Source organism: Ictalurus furcatus, chromosome 24 (genome assembly GCF_023375685.1).
Source record: "Ictalurus furcatus strain D&B chromosome 24, Billie_1.0, whole genome shotgun sequence".
Classification (NCBI taxonomy): domain Eukaryota; kingdom Metazoa; phylum Chordata; class Actinopteri; order Siluriformes; family Ictaluridae; genus Ictalurus; species Ictalurus furcatus.
Genome location: NC_071278.1, coordinates 8,814,247 through 8,833,095, shown reverse-complemented (window position 1 = coordinate 8,833,095; position 18,849 = coordinate 8,814,247). Strand labels below are relative to the sequence as shown.

The 18,849-nt window shown below is 38.2% G+C and overlaps 2 protein-coding genes across 2 annotated transcripts in view; one reads left to right on the top strand and one right to left on the bottom strand.

Moving 5' to 3' along the window:
- vps28 (VPS28 subunit of ESCRT-I) overlaps positions 1 to 18,849 on the bottom strand; it is a 200,612-nt gene that overhangs the window by 68,828 nt on the left and 112,935 nt on the right. The gene's annotated exons all lie outside the window — the stretch shown is intronic.
- ptdss1b (phosphatidylserine synthase 1b) lies at positions 2,371 to 16,897 on the top strand. Its single transcript, XM_053612334.1, has 13 exons — positions 2,371 to 4,394; positions 4,850 to 4,941; positions 5,191 to 5,235; positions 5,330 to 5,454; positions 7,262 to 7,420; positions 8,999 to 9,150; positions 10,496 to 10,637; positions 10,839 to 10,951; positions 12,401 to 12,466; positions 13,462 to 13,561; positions 13,759 to 13,827; positions 14,571 to 14,643; positions 15,513 to 16,897. Exons 1-13 carry the CDS (start codon positions 4,117 to 4,119, stop codon positions 15,605 to 15,607), a joined length of 1,509 nt encoding a protein of 502 aa, XP_053468309.1. The 5' UTR covers positions 2,371 to 4,116; the 3' UTR covers positions 15,608 to 16,897.

The window sequence follows — 18,849 nt, the reverse complement described above, 5'->3', positions numbered from 1 at the left end:
GGAATTCACAGGATATCCATAGCATAGACAGCCGAAGGTTAGTTACCATAAACCCGCGGCTGGCTTGAAATGCAGGTTAAAATCGATGCCTGTGTGCCGTGATTGATGTAAGTCATCCTCGTATCTGAAAACAATTCACCAGTGCATTGTGTGCTGTGCTGGCTGGGCCGTTATATGAATATTAAATGTAATATACAAAATATTGAAAACAAACACCACAATCCTATCCGGGACTACAGAGATGCTGACCTCAGTGCTCTCAAAACTACTTATGGCCATGCGCATACTCAGTAAAGAACAGAAACTTAATCACAGCACTTTATCGACAAAAGTCAGATTTTGAGGTATGAAATAAATTTTCCTCACCTGGAATGATATGTTCAATTTTAATGCAAATGAAACCAAAATAGGCTAGTTGTTATCAGTGATAGACAATGCATGACTGATAGTTGACAACGGTAAAGCTTGGTTGTCAGTGTGCCAGTTGTAACAGTGTACAAAAAAGCTAGTAAACATAGCCACAAGCGGAAATCTGCAAAGTCCTCACAAACAATACCCCTTTGGCTAGTTCTTGCCAAGATACATAGAACAATAAATAGATCACCATACTTGTCAAGTTTTGTGATGAAAGATCAATGCTAGTTGTGTGAAATGCCTGCTGAAATCTGATTGGCTGAAGGCAGCCATATTTTCGAAGTAATTAAGAGATAATTATCCAGTTAGAGATTAGCAGAATGATGCAGCACACCAAATTTCAGCTCAAACTGTCTTTTTGTTCCTGAGAAACAGCTATAGGAATCTAACTTCACTCTCGACTTGACTGTTCAATGACCGTGACATTTGCAGACATCCTTAGAACCTTGTACTGAACATGTCTTTCTGGTTTAGTTCAAATCCATGTAACCAATCATGAAGTACAGCTGTATGAGTAAACCAACTTTGCCTCCTTAGAACTGATTGCTGTATGGTGGCCATATTCTGTATGGTGGCCATATTCATATGTCGACATGTTTTTTGATAATTACTGAGAGTCACACTCCACTGCTGAGTAGTTTGACACGGCATTTGAAGATAGGCCAAAAATTCTAGGACTAGTTTGTTAGAAATTGAAGTGGACAAAGCTAAAGGCTCCAAATGTCTTGTGTTCCCCCACCCCCCTTTTGAGAAAGAGAATCAACCTTTAAAACAAATTCACCGTACATCTTATTTTCCAATAGACATGCTTGTTTTTTGTGTACACAAACATGAAACCAGCAAGAAGGCTTGCTGTGAAGTCAGTGTGACCTGACCATCACACTTATATATGTTTTTTGAAAATATAATTCCAGTTTTAGTCCATCTTTGCAGTTATAATAACCTCTACTCCTCTGGGAAGGTTTACCACTAGAGCTTGGAGCGTGGCTGTGGGGATATGTGTTCATTCAGCCACAAGAGCATTAGTGAGATCAGGTGAGGAGGCCTGGGGTGCAGTCAGCCTTAAAGGTGTTCAATGGGGTCAGGTCACTCCAACCTTCTGAAACCACGTCTTCATGGACATTGCTTTGTTTACAGGGGGATTATCATGCTGGAGCAGGTTTGGGCTTCTTAGTTCCAATGAAGGGAAATTTTAATGCAACAGCAGGCAAAGACATTCTAGACAATTGTGTGGCAACAGTTTGGGGAAGAACCACATATGGGTGTGATGGTCAGGGGTCCACATACTTTTGACCACATAGTGTAAGTCTTATTTCATATATAAGTACACTAAATATAGTATTAAATAAGTACTTATTTTTATTGTTGTTGTTGTTATTATTGTTATTATTATTGTCCTTGCTATTATTGTTATTATTGTTGTTGTTATTGTTATTTCTGTTGTTTTTATGATTATTGTTATTATTATTATTATTATTATTTTTAAGTATACACTTGAATACACTATGTAATGCACTATATGTCTAATACACAACAGGTAGTCCAAGGTAACACCTCCATTCACTACGGTGCGCATTTGCCCAAGCTGAGCTCCGCCAATGAGAATACGCGTTACAATCGCGGAAGTGATATCAGCCAATAGCAATCGCCGAACTACACACGTTCCGCCCCACCCACATTAACTTCAGAACGGGAAGTCACGTTTCCCAATTGTCCACCTTGTGTAGTAGGGCGACGGTTTAAGATCTCGGCAGCTTTTTGTCCTTACCATGGCATCTTCACCGGACTCTCGGACTCTTAGCAAAGATGATGTCCATTACAAGCTTCATTTCCGGATGATAAACGAGCAACAAGTGGAGGACATCACGATAGAGTTCTTCTACAAGCCACACACGATCACGTTACTGACGTTCACCATAATCAGTATTATGTACTTTGCGTTCACCAGGTAGGCTTTCTGTCTGACCCCCTGCTTTCACACCCACCCCAGGGCTGTGGGTGATTAGTTTGGGGTTAGTGGCTGATCTCAACTCAAGTCAGATTTATTTAGCATTTACACAGTATGTCAAGACAAGGAACCATGCTGAAAAAAAACCAATAGAAACCCTCATAGAATTTGTAATGGTTTTAATGGGAATTGTATTGGTTTGAATGGTTATAATGGGAATTGTGTTGGTTTGAATGGAAGCTGTAATGGTCCCTGTGGGTCTCTACTGGTAATTTATTGTCTTCTATCGGTGGCATGTTATGTCTAGTGGATACCATTAAGGACCGGTAATGGTTTTAATGGTTAGGTGATGGTTTGTAATGGTATTTGTAGCCACGCAAATATCTGTGATGGTTTCTATTGTGTTTTTTTTTTTCCAGCAGGGAAAGCTTAAGGCGAGGCTCAGGTAAATGAACGCATGTATACAACAACTTTAACAACTTATCTGAAACAAGTATGATTAAAATAGAATAGAAGAGGTGCAATGAGAATAAAAGATGCAATGTAAGTAAGTAACAAATATGAGTAGTGTAAAAATGACAAAATATGGACAAATGTTTGAGGACACCTGACCATCACACTCGTATGTGCTTTTTAAAATAAAAAAAAAAAAAAATAATAATAATAACCTCTACTCCTCCTGGGAAAGCTTTCTATCAGATTTTGGGGCATGGCTGTGGGGATTTGTGATCATTCAGCCACAAGAGCCTTCATGAGGTCAGGTGAGGAGGTCTGGAGTGCAGTCGGTGTTCCAAGTCATCCCAAAGGTGTTCAGTGTGGTTGAGGTCAGGGATCTGTGCAGGGCACTCGAGTTCTTCCAGTCCAACTTTGACAAACCATGTAGACTCTACCATAGTAGACTTTCAATCCTTATCAGTGACCAGAAAAAGGATTTTCATTTAAAATGGACTTCCTACACTTTGAAACGTGTAAGGTGATACGTTTATGGCAGTGTGGTCACTGTTTACATCATCACCACATGCTTATGCTCCTCTTAATCCCAGTGTTGGCTAATTACTCAAAAGTGATTAACCTCTGATTCAAATTCTAGCAATAACTTCTAGCCTTACCTATACAATTATGTCCAGACTCTCATGTTTTGTTTTCACTAAAACAATTTAGCAAAGCAATTAGTCAAGCAGTTTCTTCCTATTAAGTGCCAACAATACTTGATTACACTTCTGGATGTTTTGGACATCTGTCTGTAATTTAATGAGGCTGTTTGATTATTTGAACATTACTCCAGCTTATAAGATCTAAGTTTATATGACGGACTGTAAGTTTACTTAAAAAGACAGACGTCAGAGAACCAGTCTGGTAAATCTCAGCAGCAGTTTAAACTCTCAGGTGGACTGGCTATGCGAAGTTTTCAATGTTCTTATTGGCTAGTTCAAATTAGAGTTTCAAGATAAGGTGGACCAAACTAGAGCAATTTAAATATGTTATTCTTTGTATTTACAACAAAATTTTTAAAAACAACAAAATTCTTTTTTTTTTTTTTGGTTTTATTTGACGCCAGTCACCTTTATGTCTTCTGAGTAACGTTTCTCAAAGTCAGAAGAACACGCGAACAGAACAGACGTTGAAAGGAGGACTGGGCGATATGATATGATAGACATATACAAGATGTTTTCTAACTTCCATCCATCCATCCATCTTCTATACCGCTTATCGTTTTCAGGGTCACAGGGAACCTGGAGCCTATCCCAGGGAGCATGGGGCACAAGGCGGGGTACACCATGGACAGGGTGCCAATCCGTCGCAGGGCACAATCTCATACACACTCACACACCCATTCATACCCTACGGACACTTTGGACACGCCAATCAGCCTACCATGCATGTCTTTGGACTGGGGGAGGAAACCGGAGTACCCGGAGGAAACCCCCGCAGCACGGGGAGAACATGCAAACTCCACACACACAGGGCCACGGTGGGAATCGAACCCCCGACCCTGGAGGTGTGAGGCGAACGTGCTAACCACTAAGCCACTGTGTGCCCCCTTTTCTAACTTTTTTAAAAAAAAAATAGAAATTATAAACCTTTTAAAATTTAAAAGTAATTAATTTTTGTAGACATGAAAGTTTTTCATAGTGTTTTTAAACATCTGTGCATTGTGATACATATTGTGTATCACAGAAATGTCTTCAAGTGTACTGTGACTTCTTGGGTTTCTGTGCTGAGGACCGATTATAACCTTGTTCGACATGTTAAAATAGCCTTATAATATAATATAATATCATATTATTGTGGAATTGTGGGTTTAGGGCTCAATGTGACATTTCAAAACATTTAGATGTGAAAGACTTTTTTCTGGTTTGATAAAACTGGACACCGGGTAGCCGTGCAGCTGTTCTGGATCTACATTTCTCTCAAAATAATAAATATACAATGCTGCAGATCCTCACAGTAACATTTTATCGTTTTTTTTTTTTTTTTTTTTTACAGAAATGATTCCGATCCTGACAATAACCTGCGAGTGGGCCTTGCCCTAGTTGTCTCCTTTTTCCTTGTTATCAGTGTCCTGGCTTTCCCCAACGGTACTGGCATGAGTTATTTTCACTTTCCGTCTCCAGTACAGTATTCATACAATCTTTATGAACTATGACTTGATTTTTTTTTGTTTTTAATCTGTTGTGTAACAATCACAGTCACTGAATCTGTGAGGTTGAGTTATGGGCATATTATAATAAGTCACTGGAATGGTTTTGGTTAATCAGTAACTCTGTTCTAAGCCCTTTGTCTGTGAAGGTCTATGCTCCATCTGAATGGCTGGAATCTTGTTTCAGGTCCGTTTACCAGGCCGCACCCAGCAATATGGCGCATGGTTTTCGGTGAGTGGACCCGCTGTCTCTCGGATGTCTCACTTACCAGGAGCATTATTTGTCCAGGATTCTTGAGCCATCAAATATTGGCACCTTTTTGCAGGTCTCAGTGTTCTCTACTTCCTTTTTTTGGTGTTCCTCATCTTCCTGAACTGGGACCAGGTGAAGCTCTTGATGTACTGGCTGGACCCCAACCTGCGTTATGCGACACGTGAGGCAGATGTTATGGTGAGTGATTAGGCGGTGATGTCATCAGTAATAGTTGTTTGGCGGTGCAATATTAACCTTTTGAGGAAGTGAGAAGCTGGGAAGCCATAGCCAGTCATGTGACAGGAATGATTTCATTTATTTATTTATTTATTTATTTATTTATAGCAGTTGTGATGTTGTAATCTCTGTAGTGTTAACGTGATGACTGTCATAAGTGATGCAAGATGAGCCTGAGACGATGTTGCAAACATTCTCACACCCACAGCCTTAAAGATCATCTCTAGTAATTAACAACTACACAATATTACTAATCCATTTCTCTTGCCATTACTGCTTTCCGCTGTACTCATTTGTGGATCCTCGACTGTCTGTCTGTGTGTGTGTGTGTGTGTGTGTGTGTGTGTTAGAGTAAGGGTGTTTCTTCGATGTAAAGTGGCTCTACACAGTAGAGTAAGATCTCTGAACAGCGTCTTGCGTATCTAAATGTGTTAAAGTCAACCCTTATAGCTGTTTCTGTAAGTGATCTAAAGTGCAAGTGTGTCTCTAGCAGCTACAGCGATCACATTACAAACAAAGGAAACAACGTGTGTGTGGTAATAATGTGTTGGTCCACCGTGTGCACACCACAACAGCTTCAGTGTGTCTTGGCATACGTTATATATGTCTCTGGAACTGTACTAGAGCACAGAACACAATTCTTCCAAAAGATATTCCCTCAAATGGGGTTTTGATGTTGATGGTGGAGAATTTCATTTAACGCTCCCATCAGTCAGTACATTTACATGGACAATATTCCGATATTAACCTGGTTAAGACAATAGTCTGATTAAGAAACTATCATGTAAACAGCGATTTCTGATCACTTTAATCTGATTAAAGTCATACTTGAAGTAAACACAAATGGAATTAAGACATGTGGAGTATTCCTGTTTTAGTCGCATTATCGAAGTGTATTACAGACATGTACACACCTTAATCACACTATTAACGTCGTGTGGGAGTTTTCACCGCATTCTGCGACAGGACACGTACACACACGGCAGTGCTCAACCGTTTGACGGCAAACAAGAGAGCACGACTGCGTCCCAAACCGCATACTTACCTGCTATATAGCAGGTGAAATACATGTATCTCGGCTATATAGTAGGCAAGTACGCGGTTTGGGACGCAGCCCACGGCTTCAAGCAGTCGTCTATTTGCATGTACAGCACGACAAATAATTAAAATGTTATTTTTCAAAAGTTAAAATGTTCCATTATGCTTAAAAAAAAAAAAAAAGAACTATGTACTGAAATGCACTCGAACCATGGCAGCAAGAGTTCTCTACAGCATGACAGACTTGTAGGAGTCAAGCGTTCAGTCCTGTGTTGTTTTTCGGTCTAGGCAACACATGCACATCGCCTACTTGTTGAGAACATGGTGAAGGATGACTCATCTGGTCAGATCACTTTTTCCACATCTCTGTAGATCAGAGCTTATGTTTTTTGCACTACAGAACTCTCAAATGTGCATTCGTATGTGTTTCATTCAACATGAAGAATTTTTCAGTTTCCAGTCCTATTTACTTTGGTTTTTTTGTTGTTATTTTTAAACGTCTATCTAAATGCAGATATGACTTGTGTCAGTTTTCCTTTTTTCAGTTGAACAGTGTTTGTGACTGAATTCCCAATAACGAAGCCTCCTTCAAAGTCATGTAGATCTTTTTCTATTGCCGTCTTCATCCAAACTCGAGCTCAACTGGGCATGCTCAGCATTTTCAGCATTTTTTTTTTCTTATCTCCAGTTATCTATGTCCCTCATGCTGGCCCTTCTTTTTATTCTGCAGGAGTATGCAGTGAATTGTCACATGATCACATGGGAGCGCATCCTGAGTCACTTTGACATTTTTGCCTTTGGCCACTTCTGGGGCTGGGCCATGAAAGCTCTGCTCATCCGCAGCTACGGACTCTGCTGGACCATCAGCATCACGTGGGAGCTCACAGAGGTGTGGCATAAAACCTTACAAGTATTATCTATGCAATAAGAATTTTACTTTAAAGAATCTTAAAAAAAAAAGTTGGGACGCTGTGTAAAATGTAAATAAAAACAGAATGGAATGATTTGCAAATCTCACAAACCCGTACGTTATTCACAATAGAACATAGAAAACATAGCAAATGTTTAAACCGAGTAAATGTACCGTTTTAAGGGGAAAAAAAAAAAAAGGTCATTTTGAATTTGAAGGCTGCAACACGTCTCAAGACAGTTGGGACGGGGGCAACAAAAGGCCGGAAAAGTAAGTGTTACTAAAAAGAAACAGCTGGAGGTTAATTGGCAACAGTTCAGTAACATGACTGGTTTATATAATATGTTCTGTTGTGAATGGGTTTGAGATTTGCAAATCATTGCATTCTGTTTCTTATTTACATTTTAGACAGCGTCCCAACTTTTTTGGAATTGGGGTTTTATTAGAGCAGGGGGTTCTTAAAAGTTTTGTATCAAATTAGGGAGGCCTTTAACTCTAAAATCAATTCCAGACATCAGATTTATTACATGAATGTTATTTAAATATGTTTCCACTTCCAGAATACAGTAGGTTCAAAATTACATTATTTATAAGCCGACTTGTTTTTTTGAGTTATTGAGGTTTAGATTCAACACATTACTCAACTCAATAATAATTATAGTAAAGTTGATCATGATGGGTTGTGGTTTCTACATCTGTTGCTAAATAAAAAAATCATGGACCCTCTGGCTATGCTTCTGGGGTTGCTAGACCCACTGCCACTCCCTTAGTATACTACATCATTTGGACACTAAACCTAAGCAGTGCATTGTGGGACTTCATCTGCACAGTGATGTTTTTCATTATGATTTTGGGCATGGCTACAAAATATCAAAACTGTCAGAATAGTGCACTTTCATTAGTTCTAACGGATGGAGTGAGTAGACCGATTGCTCAGTTTTGCCGATTAATTGCTGGAACTATCGGTTATCAGCAAAAATCCACACCAAACGCTGCTCCCGTTTAAACCCATCCATCCATCCATCTTCTCTACCGCTTATCCTTTTCAGGGTCACGGGGAACCTGGAGACTATCCCAGGGAGCATCCATTACTGACTCAATTTGTTGTGGTATTTGAAGTGTTTTATGATGTATTTTTGGATGTCTCTATTTTTTTGTTATTTGGAGTGTTACTTTTTGGTTCAGTTTCGATGTACATCTTTTATTTACTTTAATATTCATTAATATTAAAGTTATATATTAATTGTATTTATTTCCTTTAAAAAACTACAGTACATTTTCATGGTACAGTCAGTACTGTTTATTTGTGTAATAAAGTTCAGCGATATTTTTACTTTGAGTGTTTATTTTCATTCAGTATTAATTTTAAAAACTACGGGTTGATTAATCGGTTATCGGCAGGTAGGTACCGCCCGACTTGGTTATCGGTATCCATAAAATCCACTATCGAGGCAAAAAGGAAGGCCTGTCGATGATATTTTTGTTTTCCACACTTCTTCTATGTTGTACATTCAAGATATGCTTTTCATTCATTCGTTCTCTCTTTCTCTTTTTCAGTTATTTTTCATGCACTTACTGCCCAACTTTGCTGAGTGCTGGTGGGACCAGGTCATTCTTGACATCCTGTTGTGTAATGGAGGCGGTATCTGGCTAGGCATGACCGTGTGCCACTTTCTGGAGATGCGCACTTACCGCTGGGCCAGTATCAAGTGAGTCTTGTACTCCAAATTGGTTCTTTCTGTAAGTGTTGTATTAGTTGGGAACAGAACAGACCGGTGTCATTTTACTTTTACTAAAGATGTGCTGGTTAGAGGAACAGCCCTCCAGACCTGAATAAAGAAGGTAGTGTAGGGCGACTGGTAGAGTGAGGTAGAATGGGCTTTATTACAGCTAAGAAGATATGACAGAAATTGCAGGCATTTTTCTCATTTTCTCCCTACTTTGGTCTTGCCAATTCCCACCCACTAGCTAACTCTCCGCGGTCACATGGCCGCTACCACCCGGGGTGGGTGAAGGCTAACATGCTTCCGCCAACACGCATGAAGCCAGTCAAATGTATCTATTTTTTTTCTCTCGAACTGCTGCTCATGCTGCATCACAGGGCAGCGATCCGCCCTCTTCCACATACACAAGCTCACAGACGCCTACGATTCACTAGTTTTGCTAATGTTTAAACTGATATTTAGTTTGTTTTTCTTTACATATGTTAACATGCACTACTCGACCATTTTTGTTACTTGCAAAAAGACACACAGTGTGTTATTGATGCAATTTAAATTGTGCGCATTTGGATTCAACTGTATTATTCTGTCCTTAATAATGATTTTATTTGAGATCAGACAGAACTCAGTTTGCCAGTGACTTTTGACTTCAGCATTTTAGATATCCAGGTGCAAACGGAGCGTTGAGATAATCAGAGCTCACGATACGCACTAAACAAAAACACGTGTCATGTTGCGCATGGTTTATGAGATTGGTGTCCAAACACCAACTATAATGTTATCCAAATTGCTCTAATATTTACATATCCTGGACCACTAACTGTTGAAAGTGTTTAATTAGAAAGGATTAGGAAGCAACATGATTGCCATAGAGATGCTGTAACAACTACAAGATGTTGTTTTTGTCCATAATACCTGTTGTTTTTTTTTAAAGCAGACTTTTTCAAAAGTAATTTCCTCAGGCAGGTGGAAATGCTATTAAAGTGAGATTAAAGGATTGTAATCTTATATTTTCTAAAAGGGGGGGAAAAAAAGACCACTTAAAGAAGTGGATACTGTCTGTGCAGAGTTTCATATGTCCTCTGTGTGTCTGCATGGGTTTCCTCTTTGTGTGTGTGTGTGTGCGGGCGTGTGTAAGATGCCATGTAATCTACCCTCATCCAGGAAGTACTCCAGCCTCACACCCAGTGTTCCTGGATCCATCCATGGACCCTGCTAAGGATAATGTAGTTACTAAAGATGAATGAATGAATGAATTCATAAAAACAAGTAGTGCCTCTGTCTGTGTCTGTGTGTTAATATAAATTATTCCCACGTATGTCCATGTGCTCAGGGATATTCACAGTGCTACAGGGAAGCTGAAACGTGCTGTGCTGCAGTTTACTCCAGCCAGCTGGACCTATGTGCGCTGGTTTGACCCCAAATCTTCCTTCCAGAGAGTGGCAGGGATTTATCTCTTCATGATCATCTGGCAGGTATGTGACAGCCTGGGGCTGTGACTTTTTAAAAATTTTTATTATTGACTTTTTTTTTTTTTCTTTTAAATAAGTGTTTTTAATGAGTTGCTGATTATTGTGAAATCAACTCAGTATAATATATTACATACATTTTTTTGGCAATATGATTTCTCTGAAGCTGTTTTTGAAATGTTTGTGTCTCTTCAATCCTGTCCACAGCTCACAGAACTGAACACATTCTTCCTGAAGCACATCTTCGTGTTCCAGGCATCTCATCCCCTGAGCTGGTGTCGAATCCTCTTCGTTGGGATCATCACTGCCCCCACTGTGCGGTACAGTGTTACTCATGATTCATTCCATTAAAAAAGCTCAGTACAGTCTTACGTAAGCTTCCACTAAACAGTGGATTCGGTGCATTTTTGTAAGCGGGTTAGAGAAAAGATCTTTCGATGCTGAGTGAAGGATAAGAGCACTGTGACAGTCAGTACGTTTACATGGACAACAATAATCCGATATTAAGACTATACTCTGATTAAGAAACTAGCATGTAAACAGTGATTATTGATGACCTTAATCCGATTAAAGTCATACTCGAAGTAAACGCAAAAAGAATTAAGACCTGTTTTAGTCGCATTATCGAAGTGCATTACAGACCTGTACACACCTTAATCACACTATTAACGTCGTGTGGGAGTTTTCACCGCATTCTGCGACAGGACACGTACACACACGGCAGTGCTCAACCGTTTGACGGCAAACAAGAGAGCATGGCTGCGTCCCAAACCACGTACTTACCTACTACAATATATAGTAGGTGAAATGTACATATTTCGGCTATTATATAGTAGGTAAGTATGCGGTTTCAGATGCAACCCCCGGCTTCAAACAGTCGTCTATTTGCACGTACATCATGACACATAATTAACCGCGCTTGCAGCTTTCGTAAAATGAAAAATGAAACACTCAGAACTGCATACGGTACCATAACGAGGACGTAATGACGTGTGCCGTTACTCAATCTTCTAAAAGCGACTCATGTAAACACCTTAATCACAGTATTGTCTTATTCAGAATAAGCTCAATAATTAGATTACTGCTGTCCATGTAAACGTACTCAGTGTGTCATGCTGTATGTTTACAGATCTTCACAGATAAGTTCAAAAGTGAAAAGCATGTTTAAAGCATGTTATTAATACCTGACTACTTTAATTATTTTATCTTTTGCTAGTTTGCAAGCTTCTTTCAAACATTGTGCTCATTTTTTTTACCAATCTTCTTGTAAAGATTTTTCTGAAATGCAGATTTCTTGTGTAAATACTCCTACGAACGAATTTCGAATAAATTAATTTGTATCCAGCTTGAGAAATGAGTCCCATTGTTTTTAGTGTATAATGAGTTTTGGTGCTTCTGTTCTCTTCCTCGTTATCAATGAGGCATCAGTTTGTTCCATTTTGGAAATAATAATAATAATAATTTTTTTTTTATATCCACTATATTTTGTGTTTACAAAAGTGTAGATAATGGTAATTTCCTTGACCTGATTCACTTTGTTTATCAAAATAGTTAGCAGTTTATCTGCAGCTCCAGAAGTTATCAGACACACAGACAACAGTTTTATTTTAATGGAGGTCTACTTACTGAGTCAGGAAACATAAGACATGTAATTTCAAATGTTTCAGCTTCAGCCATTTTGATCACTCTTTTTTTTATTTCTTTATTTATTCAATTCTGACTTATTATACGTCACCCTATTTAAATCTGATCTTTCTGTTTTGGTTTAGGCAGTACTATGCTTACCTTACAGACACTCAGTGTAAAAGAGTCGGAACTCAGTGTTGGGTGTTTGGGTGAGTAAAGCCTTTGTCCACTTTCTCTGCATTGTCTATATTACTGACATACATTTAAAGTTAAACCATTAAAGTTGTTGATTTTAAGCAGATAACCTGTTACATTGATTACCTTGTGTTTATAGTCTACAAGCGCTTATGTCAATATAGTCATCACGACTCCTTTAGCAATTGATTGCATTTCCGTTTCCAATCATAAAGGCCCTTTTTATTTTCCCACAATAGGGCTGTAACCAGTGGCACTATCTAGATCAGGGGCTCGTATAAATGACCTTTATATATTTGTATAAATGGGCTTTCAAAGATTAAAAAAAACAATGTAAGGTTTCATTTTTGGCATCAACGTTATCTTATTTGCAGTTAACAGCGTTTTAAAGAGTGTTATTTTGGACGTTTGTAAAACCGAGTAGGCATGTTATGGACTCGGACGCTGGCGTAATGAACGCAGATGAGGTGGATTACTACATTTACGTGCACATCAAATTCCGTTTAAGATTTGTATTCGGATTGCAGCCATCTTCCGAATACGATGTTTACATGCGTACAGGCGTCAGAATATTCCTCTATACACGGTTGTTGTAAGTATGCCCGAGTTGCCATTCCTAAATACCTAGCCTACAGCTAAGCATCCGTTAGCACCCACAATTCCTTGCGGACTGAGCACGCGCATATATCTCCTTTCAGTGGGTTTTCTGAATAAGGCGTTTACATCATCATATCAACGATTACACGTGGTTTTTAATCTGTTTATGTTAGACATCGGTCATACGAGTCCCTATGTACGTTACTACTATAGAAATAATAACGTATTAGAACAAGTATAATACTATAAACCTGGATGTTGGAAATGCTGTCCAGGCCGTGCTGTTACAGAAAATGAATACAATCCACACATTCTGACCAATCAGAATCGAGCATTCCGCAGCACTGGGGTGAAATGTAAATAAGTGTATTTAGACTGCTTGTTTAGATGAGTTTCTTTTCCTTTCTGTCAGGGCCATTGCCTTCCTGGAAGCGCTGGCATGTGTTAAGTTTGGCCAGGACTTGTTCTCCAAAACACAGGTCATGTATGTGATCCTGTGGCTTGTGTGTGTGGTAAGTAGTTACAGATGAAGGCTTTATGGTTTTCATGTGTTTCTGTAAAACCAATTTGAAACCCAGGTCTTTATCAGCTAGGCTTCATGGTAGTTTACTTGTCACTGATAAAGATCTTTTCTTTCTTGCTCTCTCTCTCTCTTTCTCGCTCTCTCTCTCTCTCTCTCTCTCTCTCTATCTCTCTCTCTCACATGCAGGCCTTCATTACCTCTCTCTGCCTATATGGGATGGTGTGGCATGAGCAGAAATATGGTGGGAGACTGAAGGTGTGTTTATACACCACGTACAGTAGGTTGAAGCCTTCCTGCTCAGCCGTTAAAAAACAGATTAGTGTAAATCGCTCATATCAGTCATAATCTTAATCAGCTTACTCTTTTTACTTTCGGGCCAAAAAATGGAATTTCCACCTGTTTTGTTAGTGCTCGTGTTCAGCGTTGAATTTATTTGTGATGTCGCACTCCACAGTAGCGGTTAATGGCTCAAATGAAAGACATTCAGGTGCTTTAAGAATTTGCAGTTTCATAATTTTTTATTTATTTATCCCCCCCCCCCCCCCCCAAGGTTTAAATGTTATAATTTTATTGTGGCAAAAAGCTTTAGTTGTGCTGTCTGTTTTATCGCTGTACCAGTGTTATTGTGGAGAGGTGTGAATTGTTTGCCCAGCAGGAGGCTCCCTCTATTTTCCCATCTCCCTGCTCACCAGCAGTTAAACACAGAGCCACAATACTCTACACACAGAAACCCAACAGTGTCCTGACTAACCTTATAACAGACTTTCAGCGATAAAATAATTCACCTGTTTATACTGGTTGAAAATGTCTGACATGCCGATTTGACTGGAACGCCAGTGTACTGTGAGAAAGGGTTAGTGTGTTTCCAATACAATCATTCCCTCTGATCGCTTTAATGACCTTTTACTTTATAGAAGGTCATAATGTTTTTTATAACCTTGTGTATCTCTTTGTGATAGTGTTATTGTCTGCTTCACGTGTAGTCTGATTAATCTCAGTTGCAGAGCATGTCCGATTGTGACGATAGCAGTTTCATTGACTCCAGTGGTTACACTCCCGACACCATTAAAGGTAACACTTCCAGATGTGCTGGTAGGAATTAGAGCTCTCGGAATGCATTTCACTATTCAAATACTACTCATATTTTCATGACATTTACGTATTTTATGTTTGTTTTTTTGTTTTTTTTAAAGCCACATTTGAATGTTTATTATTCCATGTTCTCCTTGCGGTCTAACATACATTACTTAATGTATGTAAATGAGGATGCTTGTTAAAAAAGTTTTTACTTTTTTAAAAAAGTATCGATTTTCGGATTTACTAAAAATGTAAGTTGTTAAACGTTTCTAACAGGTGACATCAGAGTCACACTTTTTCGGTGAAATGAAATGGCAGTTTACTGGCATGTAAATCACCATGTACATAGTGCAATGCCATTATGTTGTACCCTATGTAGTGAAGTGACCATATATTGTATAATGATTCAGATGCCATTTGGGATTCAGGATAATTGTTGGGCGGCTTTATCGCTCCTCAAGGGAAATTTTTCAGCAAATGTAAAAAAAAAAAAATAAAAAACCATGCGGAACAGAACCCATCACAGAACAACAAACGTGATGTATAACACAAATACACAGACACATTCATTTTTACATAGTAAGGTAAGTCAGATATACAGGAGTCAATCTGACACCTGACTACATATTACACAACAGACTTATACAATCACATGGGTTCATTTGATAGAGTTTTTATGCCTGAGAAATGAGTTTATAATATAATTTTTTTTCAAAAATATTTACTTCTTATGTTTTTTTTTTTGCTTAAGAAAACAGTTTTCAACCTGTGATGGTGTATTTGCTGGTACTGATAATGTCTGTGTATAAAATGACAAGTCCTGTGTTTTTAAATGACTTTGTTTGCATTATTCCTCCCCAAAGGTGAAAGAGACTCCAGCAACTCCCAGCTGTTACACCAGAGAAAAGGAGGACCGGTGAAGAACAAAGCAACAAATGGAACGAACAACAAACAGTAGCTACGTTGAAGGAGGCGTGTCCGCTCAACACACGGACCTTACATGGTAAAGGGTTTACATAGACATGAATCAAAGGACGAGGAGTGAGAGCAGTTCCACAATCTACTGCTCGACACAAGTCTTTATCACCAAGGCACTAGTCGAGGAAAAACAACAGGTGTTTTTCAAATTAAACTCCGTGTAAAAGCCCATTTGGAAAGAATTGTTTGAGAGTAAAACAAAAAAAACGATTTCCTGGATCACTTTTGCAGTATTTAGAAACAGGATTGTTCTGTTTCCCTATTATTGCACTAATTCTGATTCATTTTAGTTGATTTCTCTTCATCACTGTTAATAATGGGACAGTTTTGTAGTTTCCTTACAAATGAGGAAAATGCAAATGAATATATTTGGTCATATCCACGTAGTCCTCACTTGTAAATATATTGAAACACATATCCAACTGATATTTTTTACTTTAAAACATTAAGCTTTCAAATTACATATATTTTGGAAGCACTTCACAAATACAGGAAAAAGTATATAGCTTGATGTGAAAATATGATTTACACAAAACTGTACTTTTTATTTTTATAAAAGTTAAACTCTTTCATATACTGGCCAAATATAATAACTATAATGAAGTATAAGTATAGTCCAATCAATCGCAGCAAAAAACACAATGATGATTCTTTAACCATTTAAAAAAAAATCTGTGCCAAATTCAATTCCAGTCTTTTAGATTTGTTATAAGATTGGACTGAATTCATGATCCAGCGGTTTTTTTGTTTTTTTTGGAATCGGCCCAATACTAATTCTCTGCATCGGATTGGTGCCATCTCTAGTAATAATATAACCTTACAGCCTTGTCATGCCTTGTTTCTGTTTCTATTAACTATAGTAGTTTAGAGCTGGGGTTCTCAAACTTTTTGCATCCAGAGAATCCTTTACCCATTTCAAAAGAAAGAAAAACTCTGCACACACGTTTAATTTCCGAACATAATCCGACAATCTCAAATATTAGGCTCATTATTTGAATGCATCCAGTAATATTTTGGTTATTTATTGGAGCTATAGACCTTGGAGTTTGGATTATAGTATAATGTAGTATAATATAATAACTTTAAGAATGATGGGTTGTAATTTTCACCACTGTGACAAAGGTAAAAAGGTAAAAAAAAACCCTGCACCCTACTTTTAGAATTATGGGTTTAGGGCTTTTCTTCAGCACACATGCAACTGTGGTGATGCCACTTGAAGAAATATGATGCAAGCGGTGTGTGTGTGTGTGTGTGTGTGTGTGTGTGTGTGGGGGGGGGGGGGTTGTGAGTACTAAGTACACAAAAATGACTTTGCTCCTTTGTCTATTCTTGACATAAATTAATCTTTGCTGTTGCACAAAGTTCTTTTTGAAGGTTACACAAATATTATATATAATTAACTAATAAACGGATGTTTTTCTCACTTTTAATATGTATATAGACTAAATAAAGAAGGTTGGTGTTATTTTGATAAACTCAATTAAGGTGCTAGATTAGGGTTTATCTGATTAGTTTTAAAGTCACTGTGAGAATTTGTGTGTGTAACCTGATTGTCTGGACTAACACTGCAGGACTGAATAGCTCTAAAATAAATTGTTTAATTGTTAATCAGCTCTGAGTTTCTCGAGTCCGGTTAGTGGTGCTGTTTCATCTTTTACAGTTTGGTGCCTTAGTGAAGCAACGGGAACATTCCTGTGCTAGAAATTGCATGCCAGTGCCACTTTATGGGCTACAGATGGTCCAGTGATTTAGAGGGTTCTCTCTTTAATGAGTGACCACTATTCCTGAGAGCCAGAATAAAAAATGCAATCTTTTTTGGTAGTTTTATTTATTTATTTTATTTTTTATTTTTTACACTTTTTGTAGTATTTCTACTCTGTGGAATTTCATACTTACTCTTCTATGTATGTCATTTGATATCATGTGATTTCATGTTTGACTTGTGGGAAAGGATTTAAAAAGCTTTTCTTGTTCATGAAATCAGTGTGATTCTGCAACCTGACTGATATGAAATTGTTGTAATAGATACATAAGCACTAAAAAAACTGTAACTGAACCAAGTGATGCAGCTGTCTAATTTCTTTCTTTATTGCCTGAAGAACACAAGTTCAAATCAAACGGAGGCCTTTCAGTACTTTGTGTGAACAATTAGTGTCCTCACTAAGCTTTTTCTATAGACTATACAGTACACAATGACATTATTGCTGCTCTGTCACTGTTATTTCCATCAATGCTCACATCAGTATCAGCCAGTTTTATTGGTCAATGAATATATCAGTCGGGACCTACGATCAGTGACCGTTTACATGGACAGTAGTAACCTAATTATTGACCTTACTCTGAGTAAGATAATAATGTGATTAAGGTGTTTACATGAGGCGCTTTTAGAATACTCCTGTCATGTTCCCGTTTTGCATGTTATAGAACATAATTAGATTAACAGCCCGCGTCATTACGTCACCGCGCCACGCCGTCCGACGTCCGTGCAGAATTTCACGTATCTACATACAGTACGTCTTCATTATGGTACTGTATACAGTTTCGGGTGTTTTTTATTTAATTTTTTTATGAACGCTTTAAGTGCGGTTAATTATTTGTCATGCTGTACGTGCTAATAGACGACTGCTTGAAGCCGTGGTCTGCGTCCCAAACCGCGTACTTACTGTCTATATAGTAGCCGAGATGCATGTATTTTTCCCCACTACAGGCCTATAGTAGGCAAGTATGCGGTGGGACGCAGCCGAACTCTCTTGTTCGCCATAAAATGTTGAGCACTGCCGTGTGTGATCGTATCCTGTCACAGAATGCGGTGAAAACTCTCACACGACGTTCATAATGTGATTAAGGTGTTTACATGTCTGTAATACATGTCCATAATGTGACTAAAACAGGAGTATGACTTTAATTAGATTAAGGTAAGTAAAAATTGCTGTTTACATGGTAGTTTCTTAGAGTATGGTCTTAATCAGGTTAAGAGTGGATTATTGTTGTCCATGTAAACGCAGCTAGTGAATAGAGTACCAGTTGACATTAAAAATATTTACTTAATAAAGCTCGATTTATTCAATATTTACTCGACTGTTGTTGTAATACCAAGGACAGTCATTTCTTAAATTCTGAGGCTTTAAATTTGTTATAAAATCGACTAAAACAATCCTATCATATTATCAATGCTTCCAACAACAAAACATTCACAAGAAATTAAAAATAAGAAATAAGGAA